This window comes from Etheostoma cragini, chromosome 14, assembly GCF_013103735.1.
Source record: "Etheostoma cragini isolate CJK2018 chromosome 14, CSU_Ecrag_1.0, whole genome shotgun sequence".
NCBI classification, from domain to species: domain Eukaryota; kingdom Metazoa; phylum Chordata; class Actinopteri; order Perciformes; family Percidae; genus Etheostoma; species Etheostoma cragini.
Window position 1 is genome coordinate 1,029,849 of NC_048420.1, and position 22,486 is coordinate 1,052,334.

Below are 22,486 nucleotides of genomic sequence, written 5' to 3' on the forward strand. Positions count from 1 at the left end.
GGGGGGGGTGGCACTAACCAAACTTTTTACATTGTTGCATGTTGGTTGGCATGATGGAGACTCAAGAAGAAGGGACCCAGTGGAGTGATCAAATATCAGTACTCTACGTCTCTATCTGCTCATGTGCTCAATTTAATTCAAACAACTTGATTTTTTCATGTGTGGGGACTTAATTTGTTGTCAGGCACATTCAAACACACAGGGGTAGGGAACAATCTGAGGCATGCTAGCTGATCCCTAATGTCCACCAACCACCCCCCACCCCCCACTAAGGCCGGTCCACAACTTTTAAAAAGTCAATTTTAAGAAGCTGACAGGAAGCTGGAGCCATGCAAAAACTATGGTGTTCATTAATTATTAACCCAGGACATACAACAAAAACTAAATTAATCTGAGGTAAAATAACTTAACGACTCACAGCAAGCTGCCAAGTCCTGTCCCCCCCCCCCCTTCTCCTGAAGGCCCTTTTAACTCCTCAGCCTCCCTACCACCTGCACCGGTGATTAAAGGGGGAGCTGACCTGAGAAAGCAACATCAACACTTTGTTTCTGAAATACCATTACATTTAGATAGAACACTTACTGCTGCCATTATGTTTTATACATATTTATGCACTCACAACAGTGGGCATCCTAAAAATAAAAAAATAAAAGTATTTTTACTGCAGAACTGTGTTACCTCTTGTTGTACACCTTGGGAGTTCCCAACCCCCCCCCCTGCTGAGAGGACCTAACCAGGCGCAGCTGCATGTACTCTCGTTGATTAAGCTGGTGAGCAGCTGATCCACCCCCCCACATCACAGGCAGAAACATAGCAAAACACATTATGAAGCCATAAACCAACTAAACAGGCCGATGTCAAATAAAATAATTAAATAATCTGAATATCTGTATCAGGGTGTCTGTGTCCTAACCGGCAGCGACAGACCCCCGCCCACCAAGAGCCTGGGTCTGTCCCAGGTTTCTGCCTAAAAGGAGGTTTTCTCCTCGCCACTGCTCTTTCAGGAATAAATAGAATTGTCAACTGTCGATCTCTTAAGTTTCCTTGGATAATTCCTGTTATGATTTGATACTATAAATAATAATTGAATTGTAATAAAGTATCAAATAAACTAAAACATTACACTGAAATTACAGATTAAGCAGACAAAACATATGACATGTACATTTTGAGGTAGCAGTCTGAGCTAATGTCTCCTGTAGTCAGGTAGCTTAGCAGTTTGAGCTAATGTCTCCTGTAGTCAGGTAGCTTAGCAGTCTGAGCTAATGTCTCCTGTTGTCGGGTAGCTTAGCAGTTTGAGCTAATGTCTCCTGTAGTCAGGTAGTTTAGCAGTCTGAGCTAATATCTCCTGTTGTCGGGTAGCTTAGCAGTCGGAGCTAATGTCTCCTGTAGTCAGGTAGCTTAGCAGTCTGAGCTAATGTCTCCTGTTGTCGGGTAGCTTAGCAGTTGGAGCTAATGTCTCCTGTAGTCAGGTAGCTTAGCGGTCTGAGCTAATGTCTCCTGTAGTCAGGTAGCTTAGCAGTCTGAGCTAATGTCTCCTGTAGTCGGGTAGCTTAGCAGTCTGAGCTAATGTCTCCTGTAGTCGGGTAGCTTAGCAGTCTGAGCTAATGTCTCCTGTAGTCGGGTAGCTTACCAGTCGGAGCTAATGTCTCCTGTGGTTGGGTAGCTTTAATTAATTTAAGAACAGTTCTTAATTTAGAACAGTAAGCAGTCCGTTTCACCAGAACTTGATAGTCCATATCTTGATTACATTATTTTTAACAAACAGCTACATTTTTTCCAGTTTTAAAAGGTCAACGTAACCCCAGTCTTGGCTTTGCCGGTGTCCAAAGTCCCGTCCCTTCTGTGTGTGTCTAAGTGTTGGTGTGTGTCACCTCCTCCTCTGAGAGTGTGTGTGCCGTGTCCTTGCTACATGTGGAGACTCAGTCATGTGGAACAGATGGGCTATTCCATGTAAACCATCAGAGAACAAACAAATGATCATCAGATGCTCCATGGCCGCCATCAGCCGCCACACTATGGCTTTTCCCCTCGCTACACCCAAACCATTCCCCAACTGCTTCTCATTGTCCCCCTCTGTCTATCTCAATCTGTCCATCATGCTAGCTCCACTTCATACTGACTTTTCATTCCTTCTTTTCCCTCTCTTTCTTCCCTCGGACTCTAAAACGCATTGTTGAAAATAAGATATCGCTAATGGATCAGTTAGAGTAAAGAATCGGAGCCCCGAACACCCACACGGGTCTTTTAGAGTTAACCTGGCTAATTAGACCTCCTCCGAGGACTGTCTGGTTGTGTTTGGACTAGAGATGGCCTGATACCATTTTTTGCTTGAACTTGAACTGGTGTAACGGACGATACCGAGTTATGATCCGATACCAGTGTGTCATAAATTTGATCATGTTTTAACAGCTGTATAGCCTACTACTATCCCTGTATGGATGTGATATGATTTCCAAATTTGTTGTCGGTCATGAACAAACAAACAGTGAACGCCACAGAACTTTCTTTCATCATCCAATTTGACAGTCAGTCATAATAGAAAAAGAACAGAAACAACTTTAACATAAATTTCCTTTAAGGTTTTGTTAGATGGTATGAGATTGGTGCATAAACTCCAGTACTTCCCGATATCGATACCAGCGTTTATGCAGTATCTGAGGCAAAAGTGATACTGGTATTGGTATACCTGTACCGGTATCATGTGACTTCTTCCTCTTGTTAGCTTTGTTGCAACTGTGAGACCAGGACAAATGACACCTTCATCTTTGTTATTGGTAGAAAAAGTGTGACCTAATAAAATCCCATCTACGCTCCGACCCACCTTCCCCCTAACGAGTTAATCAGTCGGAATCACGTGGCGGCAACGTTGACCACAATAACTCTGATTGGTTGGCTCGGCCGTGGCTTGGCAGTGTTGCAGTTCCCGACTCGTTTCCGGGTTCTCCTTCGTGAACAAAATTAAATCAAGGAGAGGGTAATCTCGCATTGCCAGACCTTCCTCCACAGCACTGCGGCGGAAGGTCTGGTTAGTCCATACAGGATTCTGGGATGAGAGCAGTACGTGCTCTGGTTTATTGGCATTTCTTGAAACCAATCCCAATCGTCTTGGGTGGAGCTAATCTCCAGAAGGACATGGTTCCAGAAGGACATGGTTCCAGAAGGACATGGCTCCAGAAGGACATGGCTCCAGAATGACACGGCTCCTTCCTGAGACTATTTAGCAGAGGCACCGTGGCTCTGTCCCGAGCTTAGCCCCGCCCAAGACGATTGTAATTGGGTTAAAGACATGCAAATAAACCAGAGCAAGTTTTTCTCCCATCCAGGAATGTTGGGTGGACCAACCAGACCTTCCTCCACTGTCCTGTGGAGGAAGGTCCGGCAGAGGGAGACTAAGAAAGAATGTATCAGTAGTGGAACACATAAGCTGTCATAAATCAACAAACTGATTCATCAATCTTAGTTTACACATCACCTCTTATGAAAACAAACTCCCTGGTGTGTGCTTCTCTTCCCTCCGCCCTCCCACAATGCCTCTCTGCTCTTATATACTTAACTTTCCTTCCTTTCAACTATACTTTTCTCTCTTTCAGTGCCTTTTACAGCACTTTTTCCTCTTTCCAGTCATTGCAATCTGTGGGTATGTCTTCATTGCTCCCCTGGCTTCTGCCCGTCCCAGCTGCCCCCCAGTGTTTGTGTAGGTTCTGGACCGTATGGCTGTATTAATGGCACCTCTGTCTTCAAACCCCTCGGTGCTACCTGTCACCGCTCCGTTTCTGCATCCCATCATTACGAAGCATCCCACTGACAGCGCTGCACTTATCTCAGGGCCCGGCTCAGCTCAGCGTACTCACAACAACAATCCTGCCAGTGTTTCTGAGAGCTCAGTTCTTCTGGAGCTTATTTACTGAATGTAAGGGTGACACATATGGAGCAGAGTGAAGAGGCTGCACGGAGGAGATCATTAGCAGCAGTCTGTGCAGGGACTAAAAGAGCTGCCTCTTCGCCTGACGCTATATTCTGTTTGTCTGTGTTTGCATAATGTGTGTGTTGCAGAACTCGAGTGCAGACCACCGTGTGAGGCTGGACCTGGGCCTGTGGGACAAATTCAGCGAGCTGGCCACTAAGTGCATTATCAAGATCGTGGAATTTGCCAAACGCGTGCCTGGCTTCACAGCGCTGACCATCGCCGACCAGATCACTCTCCTGAAAGCTGCCTGTCTGGACATTCTGGTGGGTGTTGGTGCTTTTATTTTGGAGGTATAAACTTGTTGTTTAGGGACTTGAACTTGTCCTTCTGTGGTTGAAGTGGCTGCATTGCGGTGCATTGATTTGCTAAGTTTCGGGCATGCTGGAATCCACAGGTTTTCTTTGGGTTTTTTACCAACAAGCTGCTAACGTAAAATGTACACTAAAAAATTGTGTTATTTTGAGAATGCTATAGGCCTAAATGCACACTAAAATTGAAAACTAATTTCCTGCATACAGTAAACCTCCTTTGGAAAAATAATTTGTGTCTGATGTGGTTTTCCATTACCTTGTAAAGAGCACTTCAAATTACACGTTGTCATCAACATATTTTCCCCATTAAAGAATCCAGAATTGAAGAATATTTGAGGTGTGGCGAGATCTCATCCCATGAGATCTCATGGACTAGCCAGACCTTCCTCTGCAGCGCTGTGGAGGAAGGTCTGGACATGCGAGACTACAGTGATTCGGTCTTTTGGCCACAAGAATGAACATGTCTCGGTGTTGGTTAGTGCACAGTCTTCAGTTCCAGTCTCTGCCTTTTTAATTTTAATGAGTTATTATGCTGTGAACCAGTTTTCCTTTAACAGAATAACTCAAAGATACAGTGTAGATGCTTCTTCAGTAAACTCTCAAATATTCAGTAATGAGCTAAAAACCTTGTCAGAACGGTTGATAGCAGTGGCTTAATACAGTTATGTATAAACATATAGGTACTTCCTTGTATTCTAATGTGCAGTGTCTCTTCCCTCGGTTGTTCCTGGGTGTGTAACTGTGTGGTGAGTCAATAACCTCAGATCTCTGGGGGATCGGTGGGTTTGACCTCAAGCCCCAGCTCCCATTAGACCAATCCTCAAAGCTTACTGGATGACCTACTCAGCCGGCCAGTGGGAGAAGGGAAGATCCGATGAATTGATCACGCCAGTCAATTTGATTGCTCATGCGGAGTAGCTGTCTGTAGCTGAGATTAGATTAGACAAACAGAAACATTTTCCAGCCTCAATGTTTGTTTGTCATTCAGTTAAATGTTAAGTGGAGCGATGTACTGTACTAATGTACTAATGAGATGGAAAAAGGCAAATGGCTGTCTCCCTTCCTCTTCTGTCTCCCTTATCCATGCTTGGCTGTTGTGGGTTTCAGGGTGGGGGGGGGGGGGTTAAATTAGCATCCATTGCTCAGAGGGAGACGAAGGAAGAGACAGGGGAAAGAAAGCAATCACAGGCGTGTTATGTGTCCAATAATTCAAAGTTTACCGCTCAGTACTTGTAGTTCCAGGATGGCTTCAGAGAGCCGGCCTTTGATTGATAAAACTATAACCATTAACCATAGCACCTAGGTATGCCTGCCTAGTATGTCCAGCGCATTAAAGGAATAGTTCAACATTTTGTGAAACATGTATTTTAGGTTCTTGCAGACAGATATTAGACTAAATAATTACAGGTTAGGGTTAGGGTTAACCCTACCAGACAAAGGGTTAACCCTAACCCTCAAGAGTGAGGGAGACAAACTAACGACTGTGGGAGGCAGACACAAGGCTCCTTATATTTTTCGTCACGAGAGCTGTTAAAACTGACATTTGAATGTTCCTTCGAAAAAACACAGGCTTGTTCTTACACAACCAGCACAAGGCCAGTATTTGATAACCGGTACTGCTGAGCAGCATGCACTCTCAACATACTAACCTGCTTAAATGAGATTCCCCAAATGTACTCTGCTTGTTTAACTATCTTGACAGGGTTGTCTTAATAGACCATTTATTGATCAGCTGAGCTTGTAAACCCCTGGAAGATCCAGGCTAAATTGGTGGAAATGGTGTCATCGATAGATAACACCAAGATTATTCTTTTTTTTTTTCCTCGGACTTCGTCAGATGGATTGATTTAAGTAACTCCTGTCACATAGCATCAACCTCTCTCTATCTGTTGGCATGTCCCACTCGGCTCACACTCTTCATGCACGTCCTGGTTGGCCTGTGCTTTTACTGTTTGTAGTTGTTGCTTTATCTCTTGGCCAGAGGAACCTCTTGGTTGGGGGTGTCATAGCAACGCTATCCGGTTTTGGCTCGATGTTTTATCGCCTTTAGAAATATTTTAACATTTATAGCTGCAGACTTTTCTAACTTCTATGACAAACTGTGTTATAACAAGGACAAAAGATTGACACTAAAGGACTAGAGGGATTTCTACAACCTGCCAACCTAAATGTTAACATTGTTGCTGGCTTGTTACTTATATGTGCAATCAGTATATTAGTATTAGTAAATGATTAAATGGTAATAGAAAGGTACCTTTTTACAAACTAGTGAACGCACCCTGCAGCATGGTGGATGTGTCCTTAAAGGGGACAATGAGACAGGAAGTGACAGGTTGATCTGCATTTTGGCGAGGTAATTGCAAAAACAATGATTTATGCATGAAGATGCATATTTATGTGTGGTGTAAATGCAAAGTAGTGAAAAATCGTATGTGGACACAACTTGGATAAAGGAATGCTTGATTCCAAACACAATATTGTGTGTGTTTTTAACTCGCTCAGTTTCAGTGGCAGTGCCAGGAATTAATAGAAGGATTTTTGGAGTGTGTGTTGATCAGGTCGTCCTTGTCAGATGTGACAAAGCAGTGAAGTGAACTCCCAGGGACACAGAGGTGAGGAGTTGAAGGCCGGCTGTGATGACTTTCAGGCTGTTGCTCAGCCATCAACATCCACTCAGCAGCACATTTCTCTGGTGAAGGGCGTAGATATTGTGCACAGGGGCTGGGTGAGGGAGTGTCAGAGGGAGATCAAACACTGTGTGTGTGTGTGTGTGTGTGTGTGAATGTGTGTGTGTGTGTGTGTGTGTGTGTCTAAGCGCAGGCCTGGCCAGCCGGTGCGAGTCACCGCCAGTAGCCATGTTTTATTCTGTTTCATGTTGCAGACACGCCTGCCACTCACTGTCAGAGCCAGCCCACTCAAATAGCTTCAAAGGCTACTGTAGGCTTCACGTCAACCATCGGTTACTTCATTAGGCGTCCACACACACACACACACACACACACACACACACACACACAGAGCAGGAGACCCAAAGGTTATTCTGTTCGAGGGTGTGGAAGGTCATTGTTTTGGTTGTGCTTGTTGTCTCTGCTGCTCTTGTAGTGTGTTAAACTTGTTCTGGTCCAGGACCAGGTTCTCATTCCAGAGCCTACCTGCCCAGGTTTTGCAGATTATAATCAGCAATGGCTACGGTTACAGTGATATCAGGTAAAAAAAAAAGCTGTAAAAATTACAACCAAAATAATCACATATGCGGATCCATCAAAATCGGAAATACTTTACTCATCCCCGGAGAGAAATTCTGTGTTACAGTGGCATGAAGTATAGAAATATCGGAGTAGAAATATAAATAAAGAAATATGAGTGTGGATAGGCACAGTATTTACATAGTTAAGGAGTTGTAATGGTGAATCAAGTGGTTAAACTTGACGGCCGCTTCAATTTGTTGCCTTTTTGTGCTTTTTTGGTCTTCATTTGATTCCGATTAACTCTCTGAGAACAATACATGTTCATTTTAGACTTTTTTTAATCATACATCAACCTACTTTTGTGAAGCCAAGACTTTTGTAAGCTCATTTCAAGCACCAAAACTATTTTGTCTAGGAATGTTTTCACAAGAGATTTGAGAAATCTTCCTGCTTTTGGGCTCAATTATCTCTTTATACATTGATCTGGAACAATTTTGGGTCTCGCTTTCTAAAATCTGACTTTTTTATGCACATTGATATGAATCACATTAGGGTCGGGTTGTTTGCGAAACCCCTTAAAAAGGAGAATTCAAGAATATATCTATAAATGCCCTTGGACCTTATTGGGTTAAAGGACTGATTCTCTCAAATTACACATACACACACATGCATTGTAGCAGGTCTCTCTGCCATTGTGGGTTACGCTCAGCACAAGTCACAGCCAACACAAGGTAACTTCCAGGCATTAGTATTTATTTTGACGGCTCACACACGTTTAACTGAACTTTCCAACCACCAACCATGTGCCTCTGTCTGCCTGGCTACTGTAGGCCCCACAGCCCGTCACTCACAAAAGAGCAGACTAACCAAAATCTCACAGCGCAGTGTCCTGTCTCTGGGGTGTGTGGGGGTTAACTGATCTACATTGTTTAAGTTCTTGCACTTTGAATTGCCTTGTTGCTGACCTGGACTATACCAATACAGCTGCCTTGCCTTGCAGTCATGTGAAGGGCCAGCACGCTACTGCTTATAAAGGGAGAATGTAATCAGTCCAACAAGAATCAGCTGAGTTAATTATCTCACCTGGCCATGCTCTGATCATGACTGACCTCACACCTCTCTGCACTGCAGCTGATTGCAGACCACGCCCACCTCCACATGCATATTTTTAAATCTCACTTTTAAAGTTGGATTAATTGTTGTATGTTACGTTATCATGGCGAAAGTGTTTGGCAAATAATTTAAGCACCAAGTAGACGGAGCAACATTAGCAAGTCTAATATTCACCCTCCTTTTAGCTCTGTTTTGGTCTCCACCAACTCGATGGAAAAACCTCCGGCTGTTTAGCTGCTAAGTTGCTTGTTGCTGGCTGTGTCTGTCTCCTGTTTGGTGCTGGGCAGGTAGTGTGCAGTGAGGTTAGCGTTATCAGAGCTTGTTCAGTAAAAACAGCTGCTGGAAAGAATAAAAATCAAAACAATAAGCTAAAAGAGGCTGAATCCTCCTGATGGAAACTGTAGGAGAGATAGATCGTTTTCTTCTGGTTTGTCACCATGAGCAACATCTTACTCATTACCCATATTTAGTCTATCATTTATTAGTGAAGCTTTAACTTAACACTTTTAAAAACCTTGATTAAACTATCCTTGCGTGTAAAATCTGTAATTTCTACCCATATTTATGTTTAAGTGTAAGACTGCACCGCCCTCTGGTGAGCTTAGTAATTGCGACGGGAACAAAGCAGGAAGTGTAAGAGCCCCAAATGAGGAGGCAGGTTGGGATGTTGGACGTTTAGTGCAGATCCAGAATTGCAGATTTTCCAAAAGTGCGTTGTCATGTGGTCTAACCAGGTGCAAGATAGGCCCCTAAGTCTGTCAGTCGGTGCAATAATAACTGCTAAATTTCAACACCAACTGTATATCACTTTAAGTTTCCTGTCCACTAAATCCCTGCTGACTATCCCTCTCCCGGCCTTCCTTCCCTTCATATCAGATCCTGCGCATCTGTACAAGGTACACCCCTGACCAGGACACCATGACCTTCTCTGACGGGCTGACCCTCAACCGGACGCAGATGCACAACGCTGGCTTTGGGCCGCTCACCGACTTGGTGTTCACTTTTGCCAACCAGCTGCTGCCCATCGAGATGGACGACACGGAGACAGGCCTCCTCAGCGCCATCTGTCTCATCTCCGGAGGTGAGCAAACCGGGGAAGAAAGGGAAGGGCACTGAAAAGGGTCTTTGGGGATTGGGTTAGCAGTGCTGTTGAAGAATAAGGAATGCATCATTTAGCAGCTGAATTCACAGAGCATGACCTTCAAAGCTATTCAATGTGCTACAGCTGACCAGTGTCTTACCTTTATTGCCTTCTAACCGACACTAGCTGTACATAAGGGGAAATCTTTGAGGGGTCAGGACCGGATGTCCCTCATTTACTGTCAGATGTCCGTCCCCGTCCTCTGTCTCTGTGTTGGTGTTCTAAACTCTGGTGGATTGCTGAGGACTATGGTTACCTGGTCCTCAGATCTCTCCAGGGTAAATCCAGACAGCTAGCTAGACTATCTGTCCAATCTGAGGACTATGGTTACCTGGTCCTCAGATCTCTGCAGGGTAAATCCAGACAGCTAGCTAGACTATCTGTCCAATCTGAGGACTATGGTTACCTGGTCCTCAGATCTCTGCAGGGTACATCCAGACAGCTAGCTAGACTATCAACATCAAGGTAGCTTTGCTCTTGAAAAATGTTAGGTTTATTTCACCCATGCCCCCAGTTAATGTGGTTTAGTATCTTGGTCAACAAGCTGAGGTGCAGGACAGGATGTGACCATGCTAGATGAGGAGGCGGTTATCGCTAGAAAGCTAATGAAGGCTGAGGCTTTTGTTTCTTTTTCAGTATCCTGGTTACCATCTTCTTGTGACCCCTCAGAGTTAGCTTATGACACCTTGGTGGGTACTGATCCTCAGGTTGGGAAACCCTTTTTTAAAGTAGGCCTATAAAGTATCTGCAGCGTCACCCATTGAACATCGATGTCTGTCTGAAAAATCCCTCAACCTTCCTTCATTCTGTCAAGTTAAAGGCTTTTTTCTGCCTGATTACATCGTACACTAAGCTTCAATCCTGATTTAAAGACGTAAACAGAGTTGATGGTGTAGTCTTGAAGTACATCAAGTGGAATGAATAAAGTGATCCACTCCAGATTACAACCATGCTCGACTGCTCCTCCATTCAACCGAGTCAGCCCGTATTGATTTCTCCAGAAACATATTGAGTGGAGCTCCAGCCCCGTTTGGGATGAAAGTAAGCAGGAATCCACAGGAGTCTGAAACCAGGTCAACCACAGGTTGCTATCAGGGAGGCAGTCCTATCCTGACTGCCAAACAAAGAGGAGGGGGGGCATGCAGGTCTGTCAATGCAGTGTCAGTCAGCTGAGTGGAATGTTTGAATCCCCCTCCCAGAGGAAATAAGACTTCTCTGGTTGTTTTCCACCAACATACCAAACACGACTAACTCCCCCATGTTAGGCTACACACACATTAACACACACGTCTCTACACTGTTCTATCTATCTGCCAGCCTCTACCTTTCGCTTCTAAAGGGGCTTTTTTTTTAAATATATTATAAATATTACAGGCTCTTGCGTAATCCAGGAACAATGGGAAACACCTCTGGGTGCATCTATAGTCACACACCTTGACTGCAGGTCCCAGCAGCAGCTGATCTGCGTGCACACACTGCCACCCTATGGCCGTGTGTTTGTGTTTGTGTGTGTGTGTGTGTGTATATATTCAAGCGATCATGTGTCACAGACGATTCACTTCTAATATCTACAACATCATATATTACAATATATATTATACTACTGTAAAACCTAATTAAAGAGTATCACTTGAAAGTACCTAGTTTTAATTTACCACTATCTACTTTGTAGTCAATTTAATTATTATAGCTGTGGAAGGCACTTTATTTTCAGCATAGTTGGTCAATTGCAGAGAAGTAGTTCATACCAAGTTTACCACTTTAATCTCTGAGAATATCAGAGTTCTTTTTTCCGTAAATGTACGTCTTTGATCTATTTTTTTCTTCCTACAACGGCCTTAGAACGCCGTCGTAGCAGAAGCAACTTACGTTTGCCAACATCAAGCTGACAGGAAACTCTGTGTCCGATTCAGTTCCAGATCTTTCTGGAGAGGTTCACTGGTCTGGCCCACTGGAGATCAAACTCAGAAGTCGGCTAAAGTTGAGTTTGCCACTCCTGGTGTAGACCAAAGTTTAATTTCCATAAACCTCACCCTAAGAGCATGCAATGTGATGGAAATAAAATGAAGATGGGTCTTCTCCATTAAGCCACTGGCTGAATATGATGTATAAAACATCAAATAAAATCGATTAGTTTATGTCTCCGTCACGTGAAATCCAATTACAATTTCAGAAACGTAAGCTTTCATGTTCCTTAATGTGTGCCGTAAAACTGTGATTAATATATCTATACATATATGTATGTGTGTATATCTAAATATGTGTAAATCTTAGTACATGATAAATGTACAAGGAGTCCGAGAAATCTGGTGCAAAAATTAAACTGGCAACTAAAAGGTCCAACACATGTTTTGTCGGGGGTTTAAAGCGCTGGAGCATTCGAGTCCTCCAAACAACCATGTGTGCAGAGACGTCTGTGTCTAGATGCAAAGCTGTGAACAGCACGTCGGCTGATAAGTTTGAATGCGTTCAGCTGTTGCTCGTCTGCTGTTGGAGACTTTAAAACCTCCAGTTATCAGAGCTTAACACTACGACTCAAAAGAAAAGGAATTCAAATGAGTTTTCTGCTCAAGTTATCTCCTTGTTAGCATCTCCGCTGTCTCTCCTCGGCACCAAATGAGTTGACATAATGAGATGAACTGTTCCTTCTTAATCAAAGCAGCTGTGATAAATGCTTTAGCCTCAAGGCTGTCTGCATCAGATAAAGCCAAGACATGGTCACAGTTAAACTCATGGAAAGGGGGGGGGGGGTATGACAAGCCACTATTGCTTAGCCCCCAGGCTATGCAAAACTTACGCATGCAAAATCACGTATCTTTACTTTACTTCGTTATTTATACTTTCGGAACTTCTTTTACTCCACCACACAGGGCTGTAATCAAGTCCACCTTTGTTGAGTCCAAGACCAGGACAAGTCGAGACTCAGAGTCAAAACTGAGTCCAAAGAGGTCCAAGTCAAGGGCGAGTCCAAATGAAAGACAGTCTAGATCGTAGAAAGAAAGAGTCAAATTAGTCCATATTATTTAATTAAAATATAAAATGGAAACGGTTCTTGAACTTATCACTTGTCCTGAAGAATTCCTAGAACAAAGATCTCTCTGACATTGTGTCTACATGAAACCGCTACCTGATGGTTGAGGTAGCCTGCTGTATGTGATGCAGCCCGGCGTGTACCGGGCCCGTTCCAGATTTTCATTATGAGTTAAACTAATACCTGTGTGGTGGTGGGGGTGGAGTGGGGACCCAAACGCAGAGATGAGGAGACAGGAAGGAGAAGGTACACAGGGGTCTATTGAAAAACAGTTCGGAGCACAAAAGGCAAAATCACGGTAAAAATCCAAAAGGGGTCCAGGGGAAAAAGGGCGAGGAAAAGACAGGACAAACACACAGGTAATATAGGAACAGGAAGGAGACCAAGTATCGACAGGCAGTCGAACTAGAAGGATCTGAGAAGAGACTAGGGACGCACAGGCACTAAATACACGAGGTAACGAGGTAACGAGAGGCAGGTGACAAAAGGGCAGGGAAGCAGGTGGTAGACATCAGGTAATCACAAGAGCGGGAAGACACAGGAAGTAAAACTAAAGGCGAGACAAGACAAGAAAACCAGACTTCATAATAAAACAGGAAGCAGAACCTGCAGACACACAGGGAAACACAGGACAGAATCATCAACACGAGGCTGGGGAGAAAGATTTTAACACAAGACAGGACCAAACGAGGAAAATAAATCAAAGCAAACCCCCCAAACCTGATTCTTTACCAGGGCGCTTCATCAGAGGAAGTTACTTTGGAACAAAAGCATTTAGAGCTGGACTCGGTCGAGGCCCACTACAATATTTGGCGAGTCCAACGGCCGAGTCAGAGACAAGTCAGAGTCCAAACACCAAGTAGTCAGAAACTAGTCCAAGTCCAAATACCAACGAGTCTGAGACTAATCCGAGTCCAAATACCCAGGAGTCCGAGACAAGTCCGAGTTCAACACCAAGGAGTCTGAAGCCAAACACCAAGGAGTCCAAGTCCAAACATCAAGGAGTCCGAGAGAAGTCTGAGTCCGAACTTCAAAGTCCTGAGGTCCTGAGATAAAACGGAAAAACCTTTTTTTTTTCTCTGACCCTCCGCTTTGTTCAACCCCGCTCCCTCTCTTCAGTCACACTCTAGCTCGCTCGACCGCACCACCGTGCCCTCGGGCACTTGTTGAACCTCCGTCTAAATCTCTGCCATTTCCACCAGAAACACCTAACCATGGTTAAGCTTTCAATTCTAACTTCATATTTGGTGCGTGTGTGTGTGTTTAGACCGCCAGGACCTGGAGGAGCCCTCCAAGGTGGACCAGCTCCAGGAGCCGCTCCTAGAAGCTCTGAAGATCTACGTGAGGAAGCGGCGGCCCAGCAAACCGCACATGTTCCCCAAAACCCTGATGAAGATCACAGACCTGCGCAGCATCAGCGCTAAAGGTAGGATGGGACTTACTGTCATGTTAGGAGATTGCAGTCACAAGTAGGGCTGGGCAACATATCAATATTATATCGATATTGTTATTTGAAACTAGTTCTTGTCTTATATTTTGGATATGGTAATATCGGGATAACAATAATTGCCCTTTACTTGATTAAAAGGAGGGGGTAGAGTCAAGTGATTATCAGAATCAGAAATCAGAATCAGAAATACTTTATTGATCCCAGAAGGGAAATTTTGTGTTACAGTTGCAAAAAGTATACAAATATCAGTGTAGAAATATAAATAAAGAAATGTGAGGAGTGTGCATATGCAGGGGATTTACAGTATAAAAATTATTTTTCTTTTAACATCGTCAATAACTCAACATATCCAATAATTAGTCTAAAGGCTCTTTGTGTAATATATAACATTTGGTAAAAAATGAATAGTCAACCCTAAAATATGGACACTGAGGTTATTTGGTCAAGATTATTGTGATATTTGATTTTCTCCATATTCCCCAGCTCTAGTCAAAGTATTACAATAGTATACGGGCAGTCTAGGTCTGCTGCGGGCTCTGGGCCTCGACCACCGTTGCTATGGCGAAGAAGAGACTTCTTACTGTTTCCTGTGGCTGAATTACGTCCCAAATTGATCCAGAATTTTAAAATAAATGTATTTAAGATGCGGTTTTCTTCAAGGAGGAGTACTGAGTAGTATAAAAACTTCTCCAGTTTTCTGCATTTGATCCTTTTCGTACCCAGATCTAGAACATAAAAAGACTATTTGAAAGGTTTGGCATTGAACGCGAGGTGTGATGGGCCCACTTCCGCAGCAGGTCCAGCCCATACAGTCGAGAGCGGTGGGTTCGAACGATTTGGCAGTTCAGTGTTTATGGATATTGCAATTCATGATGGGTATGTAATGAAGTAGGGAAAAAGGTATGAAATAAAGTATTGACATCAGTATCACTTTAAGGGGTCAATGATACCGGGCCCTAGTTTTCTTAGAGTCAAAGGTACTTCTCACCTCAAGTTTTCATGCTCACAAGCTTGTGCCCTCATAGGTCTATAAATTAAAACACCAGATTTAGGGTTCCTGACATTCTGACGATGCAAAGAGGAGGGATTCAAAGGTCCCACTGTGAGTCACCTGGAATTATCTAAGAAAAGAAGAAAAAACCATTTACTTCCAGAACTAAGTGTGCCCCAAATAGCTGCTGCCACTTGGCAATGGAAGGGTTGTTGAGACACTGTCAGACTGTCAACAACTGCTTCATTTGATGCACACTGAGGCATGACGGGTTTGGTATGTAGCCACATCCGGCCACAATTTTGGCTCAAAAAACCACAAGTCTTCTAAATTATCCTCTTCTTCTTCTGTCAGTCTTCAAGCAGGAAACCTCACCTTAAAGTCCCAGTCGCTAATTTAACTTCCTTTAATGTGTGTGACTGAGGAGTCATTGTTGCATGAATACCAATAAGACTTAAAGAGGTGTATATTGTTGAATGTATTTGTTTGATAGCGGCAGATCAGTGGTGGAAGGAGTAATCAGATCCTTTACTTGAGTAAAAGTACTAATAACAAAAATCCTCCGAAACTGGAAACGATCCATCGGTTCTGCCAATCTACTAAACTAAATGTTTAATCTCCTAATCATTTCAGCTGGACTTGTAGGCCGTTATATTTTTAGGGGGTTTAAAAAAAGAATTTCATTTGCCAGGTATTTTACTCGACATGAATGTGAGGAAGGTCAGAAAAAAAAGTAGTAAGTGGACCGTGAGTTAGGATTTTAAGAACTTTTCCAACATCCGTAATGATCTTTCATGCTCTTCATTCGACTCCTCGTATTGTGGTGTCATCATGGTCTTGCAGGAGCAGAGCGGGTCATCTCTCTGAAGATGGAGATCCCGGGTTCCATGCCGCCGCTCATCCAGGAGATGCTGGAGAACTCGGAGGGCCAAGATGGCCAGAGCAGCAGCAGCAGCGCGTCGGCCGAGGCGGGGGCCAGCCCCAGCAGTAAAGGCAGCCCCAACGAGGACGCCGCCGAGTCGCCGGAGTCGGACGCCGAGGGGGCCACGCCCAGCGACGAGCCCTAGGAGGCTCTCGATGACATTCCTTTGCACAAAGAAGGACCAGCACCTCTATAACCCCTCCACCGCCACTCCTTTGCTTGGTATTCCGTTCTCGTTACACCCTGGTCCTATTTTTCTCCCCCATGTCCCCTAAAGTTTCCTTCCTTAAACAGAATACGTGAACACGGAGGCCTCAAAGGATCAGTGCTTTGTGTATAATTCAAAATTGAGCTCTTAATTGGAAGGTGTCTCTGGGACAGGAAGGGCGCGGCCCTCGCAAGCCGCCAGAGATGATACTCCTCAGGTCTCCTGTGTAAATTCTTATCTGCATGACGGGAGTTGGATAAGTGGTTTTACTCCTCTTTCTATGTCCTCATCTCTTCTCATTTCTCGTATTGTTGGCACACGTGCATTGTACATACCATTGTATGGTTAGATCTCTGTTTCTATGATGAATTTTGTGGTGCTTTTTCATTGTCTTAAATATTATCTTTGAGGCGATACATCAAGGTTTAAAGCGGGACTACTTGTAAGTCCTTCAAAATGTTATCTAGAATGTTGTTGCATATAGACATTACGGAAGTCTAATATTTTATATTTGCTCCTATATTTAAAAACTGTTTTTTTCTCGGTTAATGTCTCTACATGATCGAGTGTGCATCCACGCCGCCAGAATGCAAAGCTTCTCTCCATAACAACAGCCGAGTCCGTTCCACTGTTTCCTCAAAGGAGAGAAGCACAACAGCCGAAGCCTTTGATACACACTCTTCAGATTGGCGTCGTCTGTTTAAGTCTCGGTCTCGACATGAATCACCGAGACCCGACGAATGGGATTAGATTTCCAACGAGCCGGTCTATGAAATCAACTCCTCTGGTGGCTGAGTCAGTTTGCCTCACTTTAACAACCGATGGGGACAATGAGGCCGCTGATAGATGCCAGAGGGTTCTCCACAGCAGGCTGTGATCACATAGGACTCTTTTTGGATCCAGTTCCCTGTCATTAACTGGACCATGATTCAACTCAAACAGTGTCGCACTTTATTATCATCATCTGGTCAGTTGAGAGGTTTAACACGCTAAAATCTGATTCCCCCACAGCATCACGCTTATATTTAAGTGTCCATTCTATGAGGAAGATGCCTGGCTGCTCGCTATTTCCTAATCTCATCTCCACCAACAAGATTTTGTTGAGTGGAAAAGAAGGTCTCATTGCCAGGGAAACTAATGCATTAGAGCATACGTAGGAAGACAAATGTTGGCACAGCAACAACTAAACGGAGATGAAAATAAATCCTCAAAACGGACGTCATGAAACAACGTCCTCCCCCCCCGTCCCAGCACTCAGCAGACAGGAGATGACTAACATATTCTTTGTGAATCTTTACAATCATTTACCGAAAGAACCACGAAGGTCCGACTAGCTGCACGATCCAAGTGTTTTTCATTTAGTTCTTCATTTTTAAAACTTGATATTTTTAGCTTGCTAGCTCGAAGGTTGTTTTTTGTAGCGAAGGGACTTTAACGGTAGCACAGAGAGAGCGGACATGTCAGGCTTCATCCTGGTAATGGACTTCCGTTGATCTGGACCAGAAACCAGATAATCTAAAGCCCTGGAGGTAAATGGGGAAAGGTAAACCCAAAACACCCAAATTGTTGCTAAATGCACAGGAAGAACTGTCTCCATAAGTAACTTACTAACTACAAATATATAGTAAGTCAAAGTAAAACAAGACAGTTGATAGTGATGGATATTATATAGCCAATAACAGACAACTTAATCATAATTTTACCATTCACGTTGTTTTGTCTTACATACGGGTTTGACTAACCTATTGAACCATCTGACTACTTTTAGTGATGTTGCCATGTCCCTAGATCTCATAAAAATCAAATAAGATGGTAGATAGGATAAGTAGATGAGTATAGATAAGTCAATGATGTCCTTTATGGACAAAACAGAGGAAATATGACACAAGAGCTAGAAAACCAGAATCATCCTTTGCATTTTAACTTTAAATAAAACTACAGTTCTTGTCATTAACCCTTGTGTTGTCCTTCCGACTCTAAAAAATTACACTTTTTTTGACACTTTTGTCACTAGCTGCTGTGTTTTTGTCTCTTCATTGTAAGTTTTTGTAGTATTTTTTGACATTTTTACCACTACACTCATTGTTTGGGGATTTTAAGGTTAACACACCAAATTTAGACTATTTGAAATCATATCTAACATTTGAATTAAAAAAGCAGAAAGTATGACTAATTCTAACTAATATTTGAGATCAAAGGAAAAAAATAAAATTTGGTTGACAGAAACCAAAATGTTCTGATATAGAAACATTATACATGGGTCACATTTGACCCAAGGACAACAGGAGGGTAAAAATGAGTCAAAACAGGGCAACAGACAGAAGCAGGAGACAATCAGGTTAGTTTAACTTATTATAAGAGGAAACAAAGGTGAAATTATTATTATCACATATGGTTCATCTTGGACCGTATTTAACACAGCTGGACTATTAGTCATATAAGGAGTGCACTGTAGGGCTCGGGATCGACATCAGTACCAAGACCAGTACCCTTTAAGTGATGCTGATACCAATCAAGTACTTCATTTGTTCTGTGAATGGAAGCGTTGTAGCACGCTGAACGCCAACGCCGTCAGACACCACAGACTGAACGGGCCAGTCGCACGCCGCGTTAGATCCAAGATCTAGGAATGTCCTGATCCAGATCACAGACCCTGTTTACCTCCCTCCGATCATGTACATCAGCAAAACAACAATTTCAAACCAACATGGTGCGTTCACCCCCCACTGTCAGTTCAGAGATGTCTCGCCGGCCCTTGGCAACGAGAAGAAAGTCTTTCTTAGTCACCCGTTATTTTTGATTTTTTTTTTACAGAAGCAGATTACTCCGATTCGCTGCCCTTGTTCTGTGATTCCACCAGGAAAGCACCACGCTCTCAGCCTTAGAAACTTCAGATTCACAACCTTGGAGCTTAGATGGATGGCTCAGACATTAGGACTCATGATCTAAGTCTTTATGGAGAAATGGACCGTGGACCAGAACTGATTTTGTATTTGTAGTGACGTCCCCAAGTTCTGAGCTCTCAGCAGTTACTTGGACTACAACGATAGAAATCATGGCCTCTCCTCACGTCTCTTGAGGTCACGTGGAACGCTCTGGAACTAGCACTTGTTGTATTTGAGCTTTGAATCTGACCACAGATGGCAGCTTTGACCTTTTGGAAAGATTGCCAAAATCTCAACCTAATGAGTGTGTATCTACGGCTAACAGCATGCTACCGACCGGGCTCTACACACACACGCACACACACACACACACACACACACGGGCTCTGTTAACGGCCTTATGAGCAGAGCTCCTCAACCCGCTTTTCTTTCCCTTTTAAAGTGTCTTGTTAGAACCGGTGTAACACGGGGACATGCAATCCTTAAAACACACTGATGGCCGGACCATGTGGGTCGGGACGATTGTACACTACTGTAGAAAGCACACAGTGGGGGGGAGGGGGGTCACTTTGCCCTTCAGACTTAACGGTGGAAGCATTCAATGCTGCAAAAGGAGTATAACAACGCATTATGTGATACAAAGTCAAAATGTAATACATTTTCACTTCATTATGTAATACAACCGTGCTGTTTTTTTTTTAGCATTCACAGGCACTATGTTGCACGTAAGTTAGGATATGACTATGAAGATTATGGAGAAATTGGCTATATTTATTAACTTTTTGTTTTTTTTCAAATGCCTTTCAAAGCCAGTAGAGAAAAAGACATCAATGTTGGTTGGTTGTTTTATAATGCGCCATATTAGTATATATATTCATTGAAAATATCGTTTACTTTTAATTATAACATAATGCCACCACATTATGTAATAATTTATGACAAAATGAGATATTTTTTACATATTGCGTTCAGGATTTTAATTAGAAAATGATATTATTGCATAATGAAGTAAACATTTATTATATTTTATTACATAATGTGATTCCTGACGATAAAGCTTCTCTTTGGACAGTAGATCCAACCGAGCTCTTAGGAGAAAGCTGCTTCTCTTTACACAGGGCACACATGACGGCCTCGTGAACAATAAGAAATCAACTCCACCATATCCTCTTATGAGACCCAGATCCCTCACTACCCAGCTGCCCCGGCGGGCCAAACCCGCTTCACTCACCAGTGCCGATACCAATGCTGTGACTTTAATACCAAGTTTTAAGAAATCCATGTCAAAGCTCCTACTCCGTGAGTCTCTGTGTGTAAGATCTCGGTAGAAGCATGCTGCATGCTGATTGGCTCACTGACGCCGATGAGATTTTGAAATTCACAATTGAAAGATATTCTGATACTGGATACTAAGGAGGCAATTCACTTGGTGCCTAAAAAGTATTGAACTCGGGACCCAGTTCTAACGTGACCTTTGAAATGTAGCAATATGAAAGCTAACAGCAGACCCTCCACACCCAAGGAGGCCAACGGTCAGGTCTAAAGAAGTTAAGCACAAAAGCGATCCACCACAGAGATTAGTAATCCCAAACAGAGATTAGTAATCCCAAACAGAGATTAGTAATCCCAAACAGAGATCAGTAATCCCAAACAGAGATTAGTAATCCCAAACCGAGATTAGTAATCCCAAACAGAGATCAGTAATCCCAAACAGAGATTAGTAATTCCAAACAGTTTTGGGAATGCCGTCACACGTCCTGTAGGTCGCGAGCACTACCGATGACTCCATTTTAGCTTAAAAACTATATTAGCAGCTTTTATCACTGGTTAGGGGTTGTAAGCACATATTTGTGCCAGCTGGTTTTGAATTTGGTTTACCTGAATTTGAAAGTTTGGGCATTTCCAGGTGTTTTGACTTTGATTAAAAATGAATTTGGATGGACTTCTAGAAATACAAGCATGAAAGCAAATGGATTAAAACCCAAGTTCAAATCAAGCTACAGGGCAAAAAGCTTGGAGCGACCCCATGGATGATAGAGTAGAGTAGAGCATGCCCCCCCCCCCCCCCCATGTAATCTGATCACTGGGGTTTGAATCAGACCTGCGGCCCCATCTTTCCCTTTGCTGTCTTCAAGCTATCCTGACCATTAAAAGGCCATAAAAGCCCAAAATATAATTTATTTGCCAGGTGATTCATATCCGTGTAAACAGCAGCTGATAAATGATTCAGTCTGATGACACTAACTTCTAGATGTGAGTCCAAAACCTGGCACGAATATCTTCCACCACCTCACAACCAGAGTGAAACTGTTGCGTTGACGCCTCGTGTTTGATCTGGAACCGGAACCTAAGGAAGCCTCTGGGGCAGCGAAGGCTTCTGGGTCTCAGCAGCACATAGGAAAACCCCATCTGCATTCCATCCCTGCTAAGAAATACATATCATAAGGGAAACCAGAGCTGGTTCAGATTTTTTTTTTACTTTTTTTTACGTGTTTGAATGTGAATAATGTCAGAAGAATGATATGCAGTGTTAAGGAATACTTCTATCTCAATGTAACATAGGACATGCTCTCCCTTGGTTCTCTCTTGCTCTCCTGGTGAGACATGAAGGGAGGCATCTTGGTGTTTTTCTTTTCTTTTTTTATTTTGAGCTGGAAAACCTTCACAGCTGAAGAATGTCCACATCCACCCCCGTAGCATCAGGACAGCTCTGAGGCGCCTGACCGCAGCGGGGACTTCTTATCGGTTCCTCTAGGAAACAACTTCACAATGCTGAATTGCTCTTGTTCGTTTCTGTTGAATGTTGTACCGACGTAACTGTAATACTCTACTATCTAGCTCACTGCAGAGGTGTTATATAAATGGTGTGTGCTTTGCATTCCGATTGGCAGCTCTGTGGAAAAGATGCTCAGTTATTTGTCCTTTAGAACATCAACTCACATCCAAGTGCTGAAAAAAAGGAGGAGGAAACGGAACTCTGTGGACTGATCTGGGGGTCCGGGTCAAAGTCCACACAACACACACAGATTTATAATTCGGGACGAGAAAGAGGAGAACTGGACCGCCTCAGCACCCAATGTCGTCTACATGTTCTGTTCCTGTTAGTGTCAAACAACAGAGCTGCTCCTCCTCAGCCAGGGAGCCAATCAGCTGTCTTCAATCAATCAAACCCAATCAATTGACAGCGATTTGGTTAACGGGTTAATGAACTAGGGTTTGACCGATATGGGGTTTGAAACACTGATAGACAGTTTCGTTTTGTATAATCGGTCAAAG

General features: G+C 43.3%; 1 protein-coding gene across 1 annotated transcript in view; it reads left to right on the forward strand.

The window, feature by feature from the left end:
• LOC117956834 (retinoic acid receptor beta-like) overlaps nucleotides 1-17,829 on the forward strand; it is a 73,355-nt gene extending 55,526 nt beyond the window's left edge. The window contains exons 5-8 of the mRNA XM_034892125.1: nucleotides 4,057-4,233; nucleotides 9,459-9,663; nucleotides 14,022-14,180; nucleotides 16,039-17,829. Coding sequence (XP_034748016.1) covers nucleotides 4,057-4,233; nucleotides 9,459-9,663; nucleotides 14,022-14,180; nucleotides 16,039-16,262 — 765 coding nt within the window. The 3' untranslated portion in view covers nucleotides 16,263-17,829. The remainder of the gene's footprint in view (nucleotides 1-4,056; nucleotides 4,234-9,458; nucleotides 9,664-14,021; nucleotides 14,181-16,038) is intronic.
• The last annotated feature ends 4,657 nt before the right edge of the window (nucleotides 17,830-22,486 follow it).